We start from the raw sequence: 18878 nt of genomic DNA, 5'->3' as shown, positions 1-18878 counted from the left end.
TATTTTTGATTTTGTCTCCACTTTTGTTGCCAAGCACTCATAGATAAGAATGGCGATGACGTGGCAAAAAGGCCACGCCTACAAAGTGTGGTACAAAACCATATTTCTTCTATATTTTCTTATATAACTTCTATGAAATTCCAAACAAACGGAAACGTAAAACGCATCACTTTTTTCAGAGGATTTTTCCCAGGAAAGAGCTACCTGACACGGCTGTTTAGAAGCTTTATGAACTGGATATAGGTTGACTGGAAAGAGTGGTAAAATGGAAATTTTTCAGATTATTACTTTAAAGATTGACTGATAATATGACTGGGCAGTTAGTAAACCCTGCTGTAATGCTAACAGGTGTAAAGAGAGAGTGTTAGCATGGCTAGCCAGTTAGCTCGACCCCGCTAGAACCTGAATAGGCCGTTTTTTTTAACTTGCTAGCCTGTCTTTACATTAGTCTTGTTGTGTTCAACTGACTGAAAATGATCCGAGAACAGAAAAAGGTCCTAAAGAGCTAAATCTGCTGAGTGAAGAATGATTGAAGTGATGTGCACTTTTAATAACACTTCTAATATCCTGATTTATACAGCTGAGCATGGAACATTTCACCTACAACCTCTCACATACAGGCTGCTCCCAGTCTCCTTAGCAAGGGCTAAAACTAGTAAAGCGATAGTATTAGTTCTATTTGTTCTACTTTTGCACAAATTGTAAGTCACTCTGAGTAAGAGTGTCAGCTAAATGTCTAAAATGTAAAAACACACAGTACTCCCTGACAGCAGCAGAGCCATGTAGTTTTCCACAGCAGTACAAATGAAAAGGACATTTCCACAGAGACCTGATCCTCCACATCCTGAGTCCAGGCGTGTCTGACCCGCCCTTGTCGTCTCCACCCGGCCGTACACCTGAGCAGAACGGCTGGATTTCAGCGTGTGGTTATAAAGCCGGTTTGGCAGCCTCTGTGGGACCAATCAGAGCGGAGTCCGTCCAGCTCAGACTCAGACTTCCTGCTGTGAGCTGAATGTAAAGCCGTCCGGCCGTGCTGACCGTGCTGACATGTCAGCTCCACTCCGTGACAGCAGGACGGACTCGGACTTGTAGAGAAATTAAAATCGGTTGTGTCGGTACATAAGTGCTGGAACATTTCTGGCTTATTTCATGTTTTAGAATATTGTTTTGTTTGCTGCTGAATGTTTTTTTTTAGAATAACTGCTGCTTCATCCATGTAAAGCATTCTGTAATCTTGTTTTTAAAAAGAGCTACTACTGCTACTACTACTACTACTACTACTAATAATAATAATAATAATAATAATACTGCTACTACTGCTATTACTACTACTAATACTACTACTACTACTACTACTACTAATAATAATAATAATAATAATAATAATACTGCTCCTACTACTACTACTACTTCTACTACTACTATTACTACTACTACTAGCCTACTACTACTACTTCTACTACTACTATTACTACTACTACTAGCCTACTACTACTACTTCTACTGCTACTACTACTGCTAATAATAATAATAATAATAATAATACTGCTACTACTACTACTACTACTATTACTGCTGCTCCTACTACTACTACTACTACTTCTACTGCTACTACTACTTCTACTACTTCTACTGCTACTACTGCTACTACTACCACTACTGCTATTACTACTACTACTACTACTACTTCTACTGCTACTATTAGTACTACTACTACTACTACTACTTCTACTACTGTTACAAATAATAATAATACATTTAAATGATAATAATAATGATTACTTAAATTGAAATGGGCAAATTTAAAGATCTGAAATATCAGCACAAAATATCAACTACCAGAGGCTCCATTTCAGAAACATCAGTACCGGTATCGTCCTTCAATATCGGTCGAACCCTAATCCACACAGTCACGCATGACGGGATGAGAGCCAAACACAGCATGAGACAGGAAGAGAGAGAGAGCGAGAGAGAGAGAGAGAGAGAGAGAGAGAAGAGGTGGGAGAGGGAGGAAAGAGAGAGCCATGGAAAGATGGAGATAAAAAGGGAGTGAAAACAAAAAAGAGTGAGGAGAGGGAGAGTGAGATGTATCACTACACCTCCTTCTCTCCTGCTCTAAATATAAATCCTTAAGGAAAGCACATTTTTCAAAAAACCTCCCAAAAAGCTAGAGATGTCGGTACAGCAGAACGATAACGCTGAATCACCTAACTGTCCTGCCATCGGTTCTGCCAGATCGTCTGCTTCTCATTATTATCCCAATAATCTATGTGTGTTTATGTTTCCATTATATTAACTCCCATTAGTCACTTTTCATAATTATTTCATGAAGGTTTTTTTTAATGTTTTTTATGTAATTATTTTAAGAGATTTTTGTTATATATATTTTATTGTTGATTATTTGTACTGTTATATTGTTGAATTATTTGGCCATATTGCTTGTTAACATTCATAACATTAACATTAACATAACATTAATTCACATAACATTCATGCCAATAATGCAAATTGAATTTGTCGAAGGAGAGAAAGATATAGAGAGGAAAAAAGGGAGGGAGAGAGGGACAGAGAGAGGAAGAAAGAGATGGAGATGGAGAGAGAGGGAGGGATAGAGAGAGAGATAGAGAGAGAGAGAGAGAGAGAGACAAGAAAGCTGGGTAATGAAAAGAGACAGGAGGGATGGTGGCGAGAACGAGTGCAGAAAAAGAAAGAGAACAGTCAGAGAAGGAGGTCGAGAGAGAAGCCGAGCGTGAGAAAGGCAGAGAGAGAGGGAGAGAGAGAGAGAGAGAGAGAGAGAGAGAGAGAGAGAGGGAGAGAGAGACATGGAGGTTGAGTGGGATCCTGGGCGACAGCAGACAGGAGCGTCCTTGTACAGTACCAGACGCTTCGCTCTTCTCACAATAAGAAACCATGGCACTGCCTGACTCCAGCTCTCTCTCTCTCTCCCCCTCTGTTTGCCTGTGTCTCTCGCTCTTTCTCTCCCTCTCGCTGAGCTCCGAGCAAACATGACGCACAATGACTTCTGATTTTAGACGCATCTGTGTGATGAACGATGGCGTAGGACTGTTTATCTGTGTTGTGTTGAGTTGTGGTACGGTACACAATACTGAAATACAGAAAAACAACAGAGATTTTACAATTTCATCAGCAATCTGCTATCAGCCAGCTGAGTCTCCATCATGGAGGAACATGGAGAACTGTGTGTTAGTTAATAAAGTGTAAATCTGTAGAACTGTGTGTTAGTTAATAAAGTGTAAATCTGTATCAAGCAGCTAGAACCAGAGAGCAGCTGAGTCAGCTTGTTGTGGTGTGGCTGTAGATCCATTCAGTAACGTTCTCAGTAAAAGTGAATAGTGTGATAAGGTGGATTTGGTTACTGTGACACAGTAAACTGTCTTGTCTTTAGCCCTAGTCTCTACTCCAAAACACTCTGAGTTGTAGCTTGAGAAGAGTCAGCTCAGTTAACCTGAACAAACTGTTAGCTAGCTAACTAGCCGGCAAACACACTGATGTTAATGTGAACATGCTAACGCTAGCTGCTACTAGATACGTTAGCTAGTGTGCTAATCAGATGTGTTAACAACAAGACAGTGCTGACTTTATCATCGATCAGATGGATCCAAGTCAAAAACCACACTGAAACTAGAAAATGTGTTCAGTCGAGCACAGACCTCCGCCATGTCTGACAACACCCCGCAAGGAAGTTATGCACCTTTTGGAGATATGCCACGACCACCACCATGCCCTCTTTTGACCAATCAACATGAAAAGTTCTTCCTTGGCCCATAACCAACCTTCATACCAAGTTTTGTGCAAATCCGTGCCCAACTTTTTGAGAAAACAAACACACAGACGCAGGTGAAAACATTACCTCCTTGAATTAACCATGAATATTGAAATCTGTTTAGACGAGTCAAGCGGTACATTTAGAAACACAACACAGTTTCACAGCCACTGTTGCCCAAGAGCTGAGGACTTCCAATATGGCTGCCAGAGTGGGTGCGTTACATCACCTGAAAGCCCACTATACTGAAACAGGCAAAAGATACTCACTGTAACTGGTTCAATCCACAACATTTCAACCAAAACTAGTCGTAGTAAAGGCACATACTTGCATATGGCTGTAATATGCCTGTATATGACTGTATATGTTAATATAGCTACATGCATCTGTACATGTCTCCTACTGTTGGCCACTGAGAAGCCCCACAGTAGCAGTGGGAGTCTTGCTCAAGGGCACGTTGACAGCAGTTATGGGAGTGCAGGAGCACAGCGACCAACAGTAGAAGACTGTGGTTTACTGGGCAGCTCCATTGTTTGACTGTTGAAATTGCACAAATGTAAAGTAGGGCATTGCTGAAAAAGAGCAGGGAGTTCAGCGAAACCATCCTCCGGGAAAGTAAAGGTTTTAAAAAATATATATTTCATCATCTCCCTATTTTCCTTGCAGGCGGACCCGGTGGAAAAAATAGACAAAGTGAGGCAGAGTAATTCTGGAGGCATTATAATGTCGCCATGTGGGCTCAGCGCTCCCAGCAGGACGGGGACGAGCTCAGCGCTGATGAGTCAGAGCGCTGCCTCTGTTCCACCAGCCAGGCTTTAAACACACATTAGTCAATCTGAAGGAGGCGGTGGGAGGGAATTAGCCTGCCATGCAAATGAAGAGGGCTGAAATACCTGCCCAGTCCCAGGGGAGGAAGAACGCATCGAGTGTTTAAGTAAGTGGCTGAGTAAGTAAGTAAGTAACGCTCAGATCCGCAGGGTTTTCACTTTACATTATATCCTAACATGACCGGGCTTCAGGGACATGAAGACCTGGAATTACCACAGAAATCCAAAATGGTGTCGACTTCTTTTGGAAATCAGGACTTTCCAGAAGGTTATGTGGAGGATCCTCAGTGGGAATTAGTGACTACTACTAGAACTAAAACTACTAAAAAAGACAAAATTGTCTAAAGGTGGAAATCCCAGATCTGGATCAGCACCAAAATCTAATCAACTGATCTTTGATCTGTCAGCCAAATCTGTTTGAGACTTTTTGAGAGATCTTGCTAACAGACCAACAGACCAACAGACAGGCGAAAACATAGCCTCCTTCCAGCTTCCTTAACCAGGATTCAAAGCAACAATGTGGAAGTACTCACAAGTTTGTGCTTGTTTGAAGCAGTTAAGACGCCATTTGTAGTTTTCTGTAGACTTTTGTTGCTCCTGATCAGCTTTTTCACTCTTTACACACATGACAACAAGCTCATTTTACAGCAAACCGAACATTGTAATGTCGAGTCCGTGACCAAACCCCAAGTTCACAAGTAGAGTTTACCGTCTAAAAGCTGAGTGAACGGTATTTTCTGTAGTATTTACCGTCTGAAAGCTGAGTGAACGGTATTTTCTGTAGTATTTACCGTCTGAAAGCTGGGTGAACGGTACTTTCTGTAGTATTTACCATCTAAAAGCTGGGTGAACGGTATTTTCTGTAGTATTTACCGTCTGAAAGCTGAATGAACTGTATTTTCTGTAGTATTTACCATCTAAAAGCTGGGTGAACGGTATTTTCTGTAGTATTTACCGTCTGAAAGCTGGGTGAACGGTACTTTCTGTAGTATTTACCATCTAAAAGCTGGGTGAACGGTATTTTCTGTAGTATTTACCGTCTGAAAGCTGAATGAACTGTATTTTCTGTAGTATTTACCGTCTGAAAGCTGAGGTGAACGGTATTTTCTGTAGTATTTACCGTCTAAAAGCTGGGTGAACGGTATTTTTTGTAGTATTTACCGTCTAAAAACTGGGTGAACAGTATTTTCTGTCGTATTTACCTTCTGAAAGCTGGGTGAACGGTATTTTCTGTAGTATTTACCGTCTAAAAGCTGAGGTGAACGGTATTTTCTGTAGTATTTACCATCTGAAAGCTGGGTGAACATTTACAAGCAGGAAGTTCGTATCTACCGTCTTTCCCATATGACATGAAGCGCAGCGGCACAGATCAAAGCACATTTGAATGACCCCAACACACATCAGCTGTGTCCGAGAGCGAACTCGTGGGAGGGACTCACTTCCTGTCGGTGTGGTCGAGGCCGCTGAGCCTGACGCCTTCGATCTGCTCGTTGCGCTGGCCGCAGGTGTTGCCGTAGCTGTCATATCCGAAGACGAGGCGAGCGGCGCCCCCGGTGACGATGGTGAACCCACAGATGCTGCCCTGAAACAGAAGACACAAGCTGCCGTTAGCGTCCAGGACGGGAAATGACCAGCGGGACGTTCGTCTACCGGTAAACGGCCGTCATCGAGAAGTCAAAGTTCACTGGTGGAATAGTCAAATTGGCTGGTGTATTATAGGAAGATAAATTTAACATCACATCTGGTATAGACTTTATAGCTTACAGCATAAATTACAAAATATAAGCAAACCTTGCAGTGTACCGTTCTGACTTCCCGTCAATACGTCACTGGATTTCAGAATTTGTTCCCATTTACAGAATTCAAGGGCAATTAAACTACAAATACACAAATTTTGATGTCTTGAATATTGCAGAGATCAAATAGAACTACATTTCCCATCATACACCGGACACACTTTACGAATCCATCTTTTTTTTTATAATGGTCACAATCAGGTACAAACACACCACTACCTAACATTAGCAAATCAACCGAGAACTTCCATTTTTAGGAAATGAAAAGTGGAAAATCACACATCATATATTATATAGATTATATGTTTATATGTTTATTACATTTTTGGAGAGGTACACGTAAGCTACAGCAGCACTGCAAAGACCTACGGCGAAGCTACAGCGGTACTTCGACGCAGAACTATAAATTGGCCTTTAGTGTGGAGGAAAGAGCGACCAGACAGCAGATGGAAAAGCTTTCATGAACTGGATATAGGTTGGATCACTATGGTGTTATCACAATCAGATAATGAAAGGAAAATGTCACTGATTATTATTTTAACGGGTTGAAATTGTCAGTTGCGTGTTTATAAAGTCCCAGTTTGCTCTATTCTTGTTTATACTCCATTTTTATGTTTATATATTTTCTTGCTGTATTCTGTTACTGTTTGCTGCTGCAGTTTTCCTCGGGGATCATTACAGTTTCATCTTACCTAGTTTTGTCGACGTTTCAGTTGTAAAATCTCTCTCTCAAAGCGTTTTCGACCAATCAGATTGCTTGTTTGAAACTACACAGTACAGTATAATGTGGAGTATATACAGTATAGTGAGGCTGGAGGCTGAACCAGTCAGCTGTCTGTTGTTGGTGTTTTCCAACAGGAACAGCAGGAAAACTCCTCAGTCCCAACGTGTCAGAGAGAGAGAGTGTGTGTGTGTGTGTGTGAGAGAGAGAGAGAGAGAGTGTTGTGATGTGTGTGTGTGGGAGAGAGAGAGAGAGAGAGAGAGAGTGTTGTGATGTGTGTGTGTGGGAGAGAAAGTGCATATGTTGGGTGTGAAAGAGAGGGGGAAGAGAGAGTGTTTGTGTGTGTGTGAGTATGCAAATGTGTGTGTATGAGAGAATGTGTGCATGTGTTTGTGTGAGAGAGAGTGAAAGAGTGTGTGTGTGTGTGTGTATGTGTTGTGTGAAAAAGAGAGTGTCTGAAAGAGCGAGAGTGTGTGTTGTGTGGGAGAGAGTATATGTATGCGTGAAAGAGAGTGTGCATGTTGTGTGTGTGTGTGTGTGTGTGTGTGTGTGTGTGTGTGTGTGTGTGTGTGTGCGCGTGTGTGAAATCTCAGATCCTTCCTCATTTATCTTTCATCTTTCCCTTCGTCGTGTTTTTAATCTGCTGCTTCGCCGAACCGAAGGAAGCCAGACTGAAACTGGAAGACGACGAATCCTCCGATCTGACGGACAGACGGAGGCGGCGGTTTTTTTTTTTTTTTTTTTTTATCAGAACGAAATAAATAAATCCGTTTCCCTGCTTCAGCCAGAATGATAACAGCTGACTGAGCTTAAATCAGTCAATCAGGACGGACAGAATTACAGGTGGACTCAGGTGGAAATACAAGAGGAAATAATGAAAATAGAAACTAAATCTGACCAGTCAAACTGTCAAAACATTCAGAGCCAAAGTTCGGTATTTTAATGTTTAATCTTACATTAGCTCCTTTCCCACATGCAGCTTCACCCAGAAATATTCCTTAAATTTTATGTGGAGCCGGAGTCGATATTCCGGAAAAGTAGATCCGGCAATTTCCCCCCTCAATACCGAGTGAAATTCCCAGGAATCTTCCCTCGTGACGCTAGTCCGAACAAAACTCGTCAGATTCCCGAGTCGAGCGGCAAAACGTTACGAGAGTCTGACGTAATGCGCTTTCAGGTAGAGCGAGCGGACCAATCACAAGAGACTCTGGGCAACGACTCGCTCGCTGCGGCGTTTGTTTGGAGCGGAGAGCTGAAAGTTTGAAAACCGGAGAAATGAGTGAAATTTGGGTTTTCTAAAAATGTCCGTAAATGGGACGGACTCTCAGCAGATTAATATGAAACATTAATACAACAATCTACAACAATAACAAGTGAGGTGTTCAACATGCGGCCCGCGTCACCTGTCAGGACCGTCATGTTGAACGCTTTCTACACACAACCTTCACAGAGAGAAGAGAGAGGAGAACAGAGGAAACACTACAGCTGCTGGAAGAGTTGCGAACACGATGATCTGATGGTTTATTCGTGTGAAACGGGCTTTAGTCTTCTATCCAATCACCACGCCTGTTCTTTGACTAAAGTGACTGCTGATTGGCTTGCTAGGTAGGGGAGAGCCGGGACGAAAGAAGCACTTTTTGGTTTGTTCCTAATTACGCGAAAATTAATAGAGGCAGTGTAACCATACTTTATGATAAGCAACTGACACATGTGCTCTAACATCAGCAACAATATTTTTTTCATTTAATTAAACAATTCCAATCGAATCGGGCTGAAAGTAAAAATAGTGCACTGCTTCTTTTGTCCCTGCCTGTCGGGACAAAAGAAACAGTTGGCAAAGCTGTCCCAAAAATAAATATTTTCATATACGGTATTTATTTTTTTTTTACATGAAAGGCTCATTACCTGACACGTCCTTTCAGATTTAAATGACAGATGCATAAATGTCACTTGCACAACACAGTAAAAGTTCAGCTGTCACCCACCGTGGATCTTTACATATCCTATTATAACTATTTTGCAGCTCTGATAATAATCTGTTGCAGTTTAAGATATTTTTCATCAGTAATAATCACTAAGCAGCCGTGTCTCATCCTGTCTTGTTTTAAGCTAACTGCTGCAGCACCTAGCATAATGCTTCTTCTGTCCCTCTCGTCTCCCGCAACATTTCACCGAATAGCACCCAACATAAGGTGGCATGATACATGGAACCTATGCTAACTTTTAGTCACTAGATAGGTTTATAAAAGGACATAAGTTTGTAATCTCCAATAAATATACACAAGTAGGAAAACGAAAAACACTTCCAGTTTCGAAATTTTACTTTCGACGCAAAAAAACCCACATTTTCGGGGATAACTCTGGTAAAATAAGTTGTATCGCGCCCACTTTTTGCAGACGACTTGTGGGCAGAAGTATCAACAAAATGACTTCACAACTTCTGCCCAAACTTATGTGTTACACGATAAAATGTCCGTGCCTCTTTTGTCCCGTGCTTCTTTTGTCCCGGCTCTCCCCTACGCTACGCTACCACTTGTCACAAGGCAGGAAAATGTCTCCTAAGACTGTGAGAAAGCATTTCAATATTCAAATTTCAGTCAAATGTCTAAAAATCTGAATGTATTTTTGTTCTTTTGATTTTTTTTAACAGCGGATTGAACTGAACACATCCCTCTTACTCTTCTACTAGCCTGCTGTTGTTAGCATACAAGCTAGCTAGCAGCATCATGGCAGAAAACACCCAGTCTTAAAAGCAGGTTGCCACTCCTAATTTAAAAAGCCATGTTTGGAAAAGATTTGGATTCCCTTCAGTAAAAGAGACCCAGTGATTTACTCTCATCTTCTCTCTTCAATTTTAAAACAAAACACCAACCCAAATCCTTCAAGAAACTGAAAAACAGAATAACCGCATGTTGTGAATCAACTCCAGATACATTCTCCATCTGTTTAAAACGCATCATCCATTCATTACTCCCTGCTTTCATGTGTCAATGTTATGTAAATCGCATCATTAATATTCAAATTTCAGTCGAATTTGACTCATTTCAGTCAGTGAATGTCTTCATGACACACCTGACGCTTCACAACACTACGCTCCAAAATACTGGCCGCCTTGTAAAGGTGGAGTAGGTGTGTTTGTAATGGACGCAGGTTTTGTTCTCATGCACGTTTAGCTAGGTTGTTTGTTGTAAATTTCTCTTCACCCATCATTTCAGACCCCGTCCTCCTCTACTGCTTTTTATTTTGTCACAGTATTTGGCCAAAGATGTGTCATATAATATTGGGTGACTGGATACAGAAATAATGAACTTCTCCATTCTATCAAGAGGAACAAACGACAAGCTAATTGGTTTCCGGATGTTTCGTGAGCGAACTTAACCAAGCAGACACACCCTGTTCCCCTGATTGGTTAAAGCTGATTGGTTAACTGAGTTTACACACATAACTAGCTCTTGCACTTTCTTGCCTATATCCAATATTTTGCACAGACTTCTATCCATTTGAAATGATCTCCTGTACACGTTCGCTTGTGACCAGCTGTGTTTTCTGCGACGTATTTTAATTGTTTTTCATTGGTGTGGTCGACTTCCCAGGTCGACTTCCCAGGTCGACTCCTCCGCTCCGCTACGCTCACAAACTCAGCTCAAACTCACCTTCCCACAATCCTCTGCAAAATTTATATGCATGCAAATGAATGGGAATCATCACTTCGCCTGTTGTATTTCCCTCCCAGTGGACTTTCACTGCGAGAACAGCATGTGGCAGAAACATCTGAGCTCCGGCTGCATGTTACTAAAACTGCCAGCGACAGCGTGAAGTTTAATATTTGTGACAAGAAAAGAAAATACCAAGTCCAGCAACCCACGATGTTACGAGTTAAAAGAAATATTATGGTGATACCACAGGAGAGGAAAAATAACATCAAATATGATAAGGTCACTATAAACTCACTAGTATGTCCCAATAGGAATATTATAGGAATATTATAATGATGCCATAAGGAAAAATACAATCAAGCACCATGAGGTCACTATAAACTTGTCATGTCCCTATAAGAATATTATAGGAACAGTACAGTGATGCCAGCAAGCTAAAAGAAAAAATACATAAAAATGCCATAAGGTCACTCGAAACTCACTATTGAGCACCATAGACACACTTTAAGACCCTATAGGAATCTTATAGGAATATAATACAATAGTGATACCATAAGAGATGAAAAAATACCACAAAGTACCATAAGGTCATGATAAACACACCATGTCCCTATAGGAAAATCATAGGAATATTACAGTGACACCATAGAAATAAATACTATTCAAACACCATGAGATCACTGAGCTCGCCATGCCACTATAGGAATATTATACAAACTCACTATTGTGCAGTGATACCATAGGAGATGAGAAATAGCCTAAAGTACCATAAGACCACGATAAACACTGTTCCTATTGGAATATTAGCCTAGGAGAATTATAGATGAAAAATACCATAAAACACCATAGGTCCACTATAAAAACACCTGTCTCTAAAGGAATATTATCGGAATATTACAGAAATATTATGGTGATGCCATGGAAATACCATAAAGCATGATAATGTCACTTTATCTCACTATAAGACCCTTCAGGAATATAACAGTGATGCATTAAGGTCACTATAAACAAACCATGTCCCTATAGGAAGATTATAGGAATTTTACAGTGACACCATAGAAATAAATACCACCAAACGCCTTGAGATCACTATAAACACACCATGCCACTATAGGAATATTATAGTGATACCATAGAAGATGAAAAATACCATAAAACACCATGCTACTATTGGAATATTATAGGAACATTATAGATGACAAATACCATAAATTACTATAAGATGACTATAAAAACACCGTGTCCCTAAAGGAATATTATAGGAATATTATAGAGATATTATGGTGATGCCATGGGAATATCATAAAGCACGATAATGTCACTTTAACTCACTGTAAGAGGAATATAATACACATTGATACATTAAAGTCACTATGAACACACTATATCAACATAGAAAGATTAGAGGAATGTTACAGTGACACCATAGAAATAAATACCATCAACACCATGAGATCGCTATAAACTCGCCATGCTCCTATAGGAATATTATAGGACTATTATCGTGATACCAACAGAAGACGACAAATATCATAAAGTACCATTAAGATCACTATAAACACACCATGTCCCTATTGGAAGATTAAAGGAATATTACAGTGACACCAGAGATGAAAGATGCCACAGACCTGGACAACAGACCAGGAACATTAAAGGAACATTAGGAACATTATAGGGACATTATAGGAATATTATAGGGGTATTATAGGGGTATTATAGGGGTTTTCTTTACCATGCCGACGCAGAAGACGGTGAAGAGCAGGAACCAGGGCAGGTCGGTGCAGCTCCGGTCCTCCAGCGGTCTCCATTCTCTCTTTGTCCTCTGAAAGGAGACAGAAAGCACCGTGACAGACACATCAGATACCCAGGCACACGAGCCGGACCGGGCCGTGCCGAGCCGGGCCGGGCCGAGCTTCCCCTCCATCATCCCCCACTTAGAAATAAAGACTCTCCCCGGCCCGGTTCGGCTCGGCTCTATTCCCATCCCGTGCAGCTCACACACAAATTGCACATTTATGCATTTGCAGGATTCCTCTTTGGCTTTGCAGAAACCGGCCACCGGCGCACCGGGCGGTTTGTTTACCAGGAGGAGCGGGGTTATTTCTGACCGAGCTGCAGCCTGCAGGCTGCCCGGTACCGGAGCCTCCTACGGCCGCAACAACAAAGACATTACATGACATTTCTCCGTGCGTGCTGTAACGTTGAGCACACACCGCACGGTCCAGAACAGGCCCGGCAGCAGCGGCTCTATCTCCCTGCATGTCCGTCCGTTTCCCCGGAGCGCTAATTGGATTACGGCTGCTGGCTCTAATCCCAGCTCGGCCCTCTCTGCTTTATTCTATTGTTTTTGCTTTCACGGACGCGCAGACCTTCATCCACACGGTGCAAAAAGACGCACCGACGCTTTGCTCAAGGGCACCGGGGCGGAGAGGGGGGGGTGGGGGGAGGAAGGGGAGGAGGGCGCCGGGTCTCCGTGCCTTACCTCCGCGCTACCGCAGCATCCCATTGCAGTCGGGCTGGATCTGCCAGCAGCCAGGCGCTACAGCACAACAACAGCGAAACCCAAACTTGCAGGGAGTTGACGGCAGCCTGCGTCGCTCAGCCTGCATGCAACTGCGCAGCGTCCGGCCGGCCGCGCGCGCCCACTTTACTGCTGTGATGGCTGAACTGGTCCGACTGGTGAAGCCCATCCACAGCGCGTGCCACCGCGCGCTCCGTGCTGCCTCCAGGTACGTTCGGGGATTAATAGTTTAGGATTTGTCGCACCACACTTCCTGGTGGGTTGATCAGGTGCAGCCGGAAAAGGGATGTGGCAGCCATTCATCTCATTGCGCATGCGCAATTGGTACCCAGGCAGATAACGGAGCGGAGGATGGGAGGACTTTTTTCTAAATCTTTATTCTGGTTTTACATCACGGGTTCAGTTGGGTTTGGTGAGGTGTGGCAGTCCGATTAGATTCTATATCTTCTATCATTATAATTGAGAGTAAATATCAAGTGAAAACACCAATAATTATATTATATAATGATATATTACATGATAATGAAACCATAAAAATACCATAAAGTATGGTAAAGGTCACTACTGAGTATCAAATACACTATAAGTTAATATAACAATATTAAAGGGTGTTACAGATTTATCTCAGGAGGTTAAAAAATACCATAATATACAATAAGATCACTGTAAACTTACTATTGAGTACCAACACACTACGCTATAATATTATAGTGACAGTGCGCTGCTGACTGTACTAATGTGCACTCAGTAGAACAGAAAGTGCATAATGTAAAGCTCATGTTATTACAGCACTAATATGAATAGTATAATAATATAATAGAAATATATAAACTACAGGCTTGACAGTCTTCTGACAGCTGACTGCAGAATTTAAACATCCAGCAGCATAACTACAATATTCAGTTAATACACTTTAGAATGATATTATTCAAATGGCAGCAAAACAAATGACCTATATAGAAATATTATAGGAATGTGATAGTGACACCATACCAGATTAAAAAAAACACAACGTAGGCTACAAAACGGTCACTATAAACTCACTATTGATTATTATAGACATACTGTAACTCCCTATAGGAATATTATGGAGTTTTGTAACTCGCTACTGAGTAACACACACACACTGTACAGTAACTCACTATAGGAATATTATAGGAATATGACAGTTAGACCATAGGACATTAAAAAAGACTGATGGCCGCTATAAACTCACTATTAACCAAGACACACTGTAAGACCCTATAGTACTACCATAGGAATATTATAGTGATACCATAGGACATTAGAAAGATTAGAAAGTACAGTAATGTCACTATAAACTCGCTATTGAACACCATAGACACACTGTAAGACCCTATAGGAATATCATAGGAATATAATAGTGGTACTGTAAGAGATGAAAATACCATAAAGCGTTATAAAGTCACTATAAACTCACTTTTGAGCACCACAAACACACTATAAGTCTCTATAGGAATATTATAGGGATATTATCGTGATTATTTGGCTCTGAAAGGCCACAGAATAAAATTCAGAGTTATTTTCCTACCTTCCTGAGCCGAACCTGCTGGGAGCCTGTGGAGAGCCTCTTGGGGTCCATGGTCCTGGAGGAGGTCCTGGATCCTGGAGGTCCTGGAAGTCCTGGAGGTCCTGGAAGTCTGGGTGGTCTTGATAGTCCTGGAAGTCCTAGAAGTGCTGGGGGTCCTGGAAGTGCGGGTGGTGCTGATAGTCCTGGAGATCCTGGAGGTCTGGGGGTCTTGACAGTCCTGGAGGTGCTGGAGGTCCTGGAGGTGCTGGAGGTCCTGGAGGTGCTGGAGGTCCTGGTCGTCCTCCTGGTCCTGTTGTAGCATCAGACTGAGGAGCGGAGCGCTGCCAGCCTGAGCAGCCTGCAGAGAGGACAGAAAGCCTTTGTCCTGTTGTTTACTGTTGTACCAGGGGCCAGCGTGTGTGTGTGTGTGTGTGTGTGTGTGTGAGAGAGAGAGAGAGAGAGAGAAAGAAAGGGAGAGAAAGAATGTGTGTGCATGTGAGAGTGTGTGAGAGTTTACGTGTGTGAGAATGCGATGGAGTGTAAGAGTGTGTGTGTAAGAGAATGAAAGAGTGTAAGAGTGTGTGAGCCGTGTGTGTGTGTGTGTGTGTGCATGTGAAAGTGTAGGTGAAAGTGTGTGACAGAGTGTGTGTGAATGTATGAAAGAGTGTGTGTGACTGTGAGTATGTGAGACAGTTTGTATTGAATTAAATGAAAATATAATTCCTAATTTTAATATCAAAGGATATTGCACAGACAAATCATTCAGACTTAATATTGTTAATGAAAAGAATTGATTTACATTAAAAACTGTTTTCTTCAGATCAGTTTGTGTGTCAGACTGGATCTGAGCATCACGTCAGTCCCGGTCTGAGTAAATCCACATCACTAATCTGCTAATATTGAGGATTTACTGGCAGTTCTGTGTGTGGCCACTAGAGGTCAGTGCAATGCAACAACTGGAAAGACTGCTTCTGTTTTATCAACGAGTATGCATCTTAATCCACAAAATTAACATAAATATTCTTTTATCAATTATCTCTGCTGTCAACCAGGTGGAAAAAGATTCATTGAAAAGATTTATTCTTTTGTAAAGAAAAATAAATACATTTGTAATAAAGGAATTACTCTACTAGTCAATATAATTTTATATATTTTAAATATATTCTAATTGATGGTGTAATAATAACATAATCAATTAAAATTGTATCACACCTCTTTCAAGTAATAATAATAATGAAATATTAATGTGATGTTATTGAATTATCTAGGAATTTATTACATGAAGAATTTGTCTTCATCTTCAAAACAAATTTTCTTACAGTTTGACAGTTTGAAGTTATTACATCAACAGTTCCTACAAGCTGTAATAACTTCACATTAATGTGACAAATCATCAACATAACAATTTGTACTTAATAGTGTAATAATTATAACATTATCAGGAAAAAGGGTTCCATTTTATTATGTTAATGGTAGAATTGATGCCCACTGGGATGAGGAACTCATTTGTCCCAGAGGCATAAATCTATTAAATTTATCAAATCTATCAAATCTATTAAATCTAGCAAATCTATTAAATCTATTAAATTGATCAAATCTAGCAAATCTATTAAATCTAGCAAATCTAGCAAATCTAGCAAATCTATTAAATCGAGCAAATCTGTTAAATCTGCACATGAAAGAAGCACTTTAACATTCATTCATTGCACATGAAACATCTCTATTCATTATGATTTATGTTTTTTTATATCATTATGGCTTTAGTGTTTCATGGTATTGTTTTTATTGTGGTTCTATTGTGGTTTTGTTATTTGGTGTTTTTTAAACTCCGGCTGCACATAAAATTTCCCTTAGGGGACAATAAAGGTGGGATTGAATTGAATTAAAGTGAAATGAATTGAACTGATTTTAATTGAATTGAATTGAATTGAATTGAATTGATTTATGACATTAACAGGATCATAACACTATCAGCTGCAAAGTGTTACTGTGTTAATGGTTTATAATAATAATGGGAAGTTATTACATGAACAGCTGTAACAGGATTTTTGAATAAAAGCAGCCACCAGCTGCCTGATAGAGAACAGAAGCAGGAGTGTGTGATTACAGTCCGCTGTGTGTGTGTGTGTGTGTGTGTGTGTGTGTGTCTTCACTCTCAAATTCTCATTAAAACAGTTAAAATACAGTAAACTCTAGAGAGCAGCAGTGGAACCTGAACCTGAGTCAGAAGTCTGTGAGGAAAGTGAATTCTTAGGAAAAATCCAGGATGACAGGAACAGTCATCAGAGTCGACTTCTGACTTACTGTGTGTGTGTGTGTGTGTGTGTGTGTGCGTGTGTGTGTGTGTGTGTGTGTGTGTGTGTGTGTGTGTGTGTGTGTGTGTGTCTGCGTGTGTGAATGTAAGCTGTGGTTTTCAACTGTCACATCATCATCATCGTCCGGGAATGAATGCTGACTAAAGTGTGTGTGCTTTTGTGTGTGTGTGTGTGCTTTTTTGTGTGTGTGTGTGTGTGTGCGTGCGTGTGTGTGTGTGTTTGTGCGTGTGTGTGCGTGTGTGTGTGTGTGTCCTCTGCCCTTGAACTTTGACAGACATGGAAGCAGAAGACACAGAAGCTGCAGACTGCAGGTTTACATTATTACTTTATTTAACTCAGACAGTGAAACATAAAACCTCAAACAGGAATAAATCTAAATATTATAACCTGATTTTAAAAATGACACCAAGATGATTCACTGATTTGTTCACACTTTTACTGGCATTAGATTTGCATGAGTGTGTGTTGCAGGGCAAACTGCAAATTGCGAGCAAATCGAGTCAGAATCATTTCTTAATAAAACTGACTTTTATCATAAAGCTTTTTTTAATCTTTGACTCTTATTCATTTTCATCCCTGTTGCCTTGTCTGTTATCTGTTTATTCCATTTGCTGTTATCTGTACGACTGCTTCACCTTATTGATCTTTCTGTTTTATTGATCTCTTTGTCTCTTTCATCTCTCTTGATTGTCAAGAGCTTTGTAACTTTGTTTTGAAGAGTGCTGCATAATTAACGATCGTTATTATTATATTACATCTCTTTTCAGATTTAAATTGATTGTAGTGTGTGTATGGTGTGTGTGTGTGTGAGAGAGAATGTGTGTATGTGTATGTATGTGTGTATATGTACATGTGTGGGCTTGTGGGCTTACATGCATTCATATGGATAATTATATGTTAAGAGTGCTTTTACTTTACTTTTTCTATGTGTTTACATATTCAAAAAGAGGAAAGGAACTGTAAAACCAAAAAGTTCATGTTCTGTTATTGTAAATAATATTGTAAATTTCGATAAAAATATATTTGTCAGAAAGCAAAATCTGTTCTATCTCTCCTTTAGCTCTTATTGTCTTTTTTTCCTCAGAACGTCCCTCTCACATGATCGTTGTGCCTTCACAGGAACATTTCCAGGACGCGGAGGCTTTGACCTTTGACCTCTTTTATTTTTAGCTGCTTGCTCTGTTTGCCGATCGAGGAACTGAAGTTTATTCTGCTGTCGACCTCAGTGTGAGAGCTTCAGCTAGAAGCCTAAATGTAAGATGTAAACACACAATGCCAAGTGTGTGTGTGTGTGTGTGTGTGTGTGGAGCTGTGATTCTGAAAGCAGAGTATTGATTGGCTGCAGAGCTTCTCTCACTGTCTGCAGCAACATGAGACCAGATCACAGCCTGCAGAGGATCCAGTTACGCTCCGATATTTACTCACAAGCAGACGGACCGGAGGAAAACCTCTTTCATCTGCTGCTGAACTCAGACCAGAGGAGGAAAACGTGAAACTCTCAGGATGGAAGAGATGAAAAGTGTTTTCTGTGTTTCCCTGCAGCTGTTTGTTCTGTCAGGTTCACTTTCCGACATCTTGGAGAAAAGCGACCGTCATTTCCCCAGAGATCTGCCCGTAAACACACCGGCAAGGAATGCCCTAGTTCTCCAGGATACATAATACCACACTGTTTAGGCCTCTACACACACACACACACACACACACACACACACACACACACCTCAGAC

At 40.9% G+C, this 18878-nt stretch overlaps 1 protein-coding gene across 2 annotated transcripts in view; it reads right to left on the bottom strand.

Annotated features, from left to right (window-relative positions):
* The window catches only part of slc44a1b (solute carrier family 44 member 1b), a 49263-nt gene extending 34355 nt beyond the window's left edge, over window positions 1-14908 (bottom strand). The window contains exons 1-4 of one of the 2 annotated variants that reach the window (XM_078289134.1): window positions 14858-14908; window positions 14629-14631; window positions 12517-12606; window positions 6051-6193 (exon numbers count right to left, since the gene is read on the bottom strand). In XM_078289134.1, the coding sequence (XP_078145260.1) occupies window positions 6051-6193; window positions 12517-12606; window positions 14629-14631; window positions 14858-14908 (287 nt within the window). The remainder of the gene's footprint in view (window positions 1-6050; window positions 6194-12516; window positions 12607-14628; window positions 14632-14857) is intronic. The other variant, XM_078289133.1, reaches the window with a different exon arrangement.
* Between the last annotated feature and the right edge of the window lie 3970 nt (window positions 14909-18878).

The sequence above is a fragment of the Centroberyx gerrardi genome, chromosome 16 (assembly GCF_048128805.1).
Source record: "Centroberyx gerrardi isolate f3 chromosome 16, fCenGer3.hap1.cur.20231027, whole genome shotgun sequence".
Taxonomy (NCBI): Eukaryota; Metazoa; Chordata; class Actinopteri; order Beryciformes; family Berycidae; genus Centroberyx; species Centroberyx gerrardi.
This window is presented reverse-complemented; position numbering and strand designations above follow the sequence as displayed.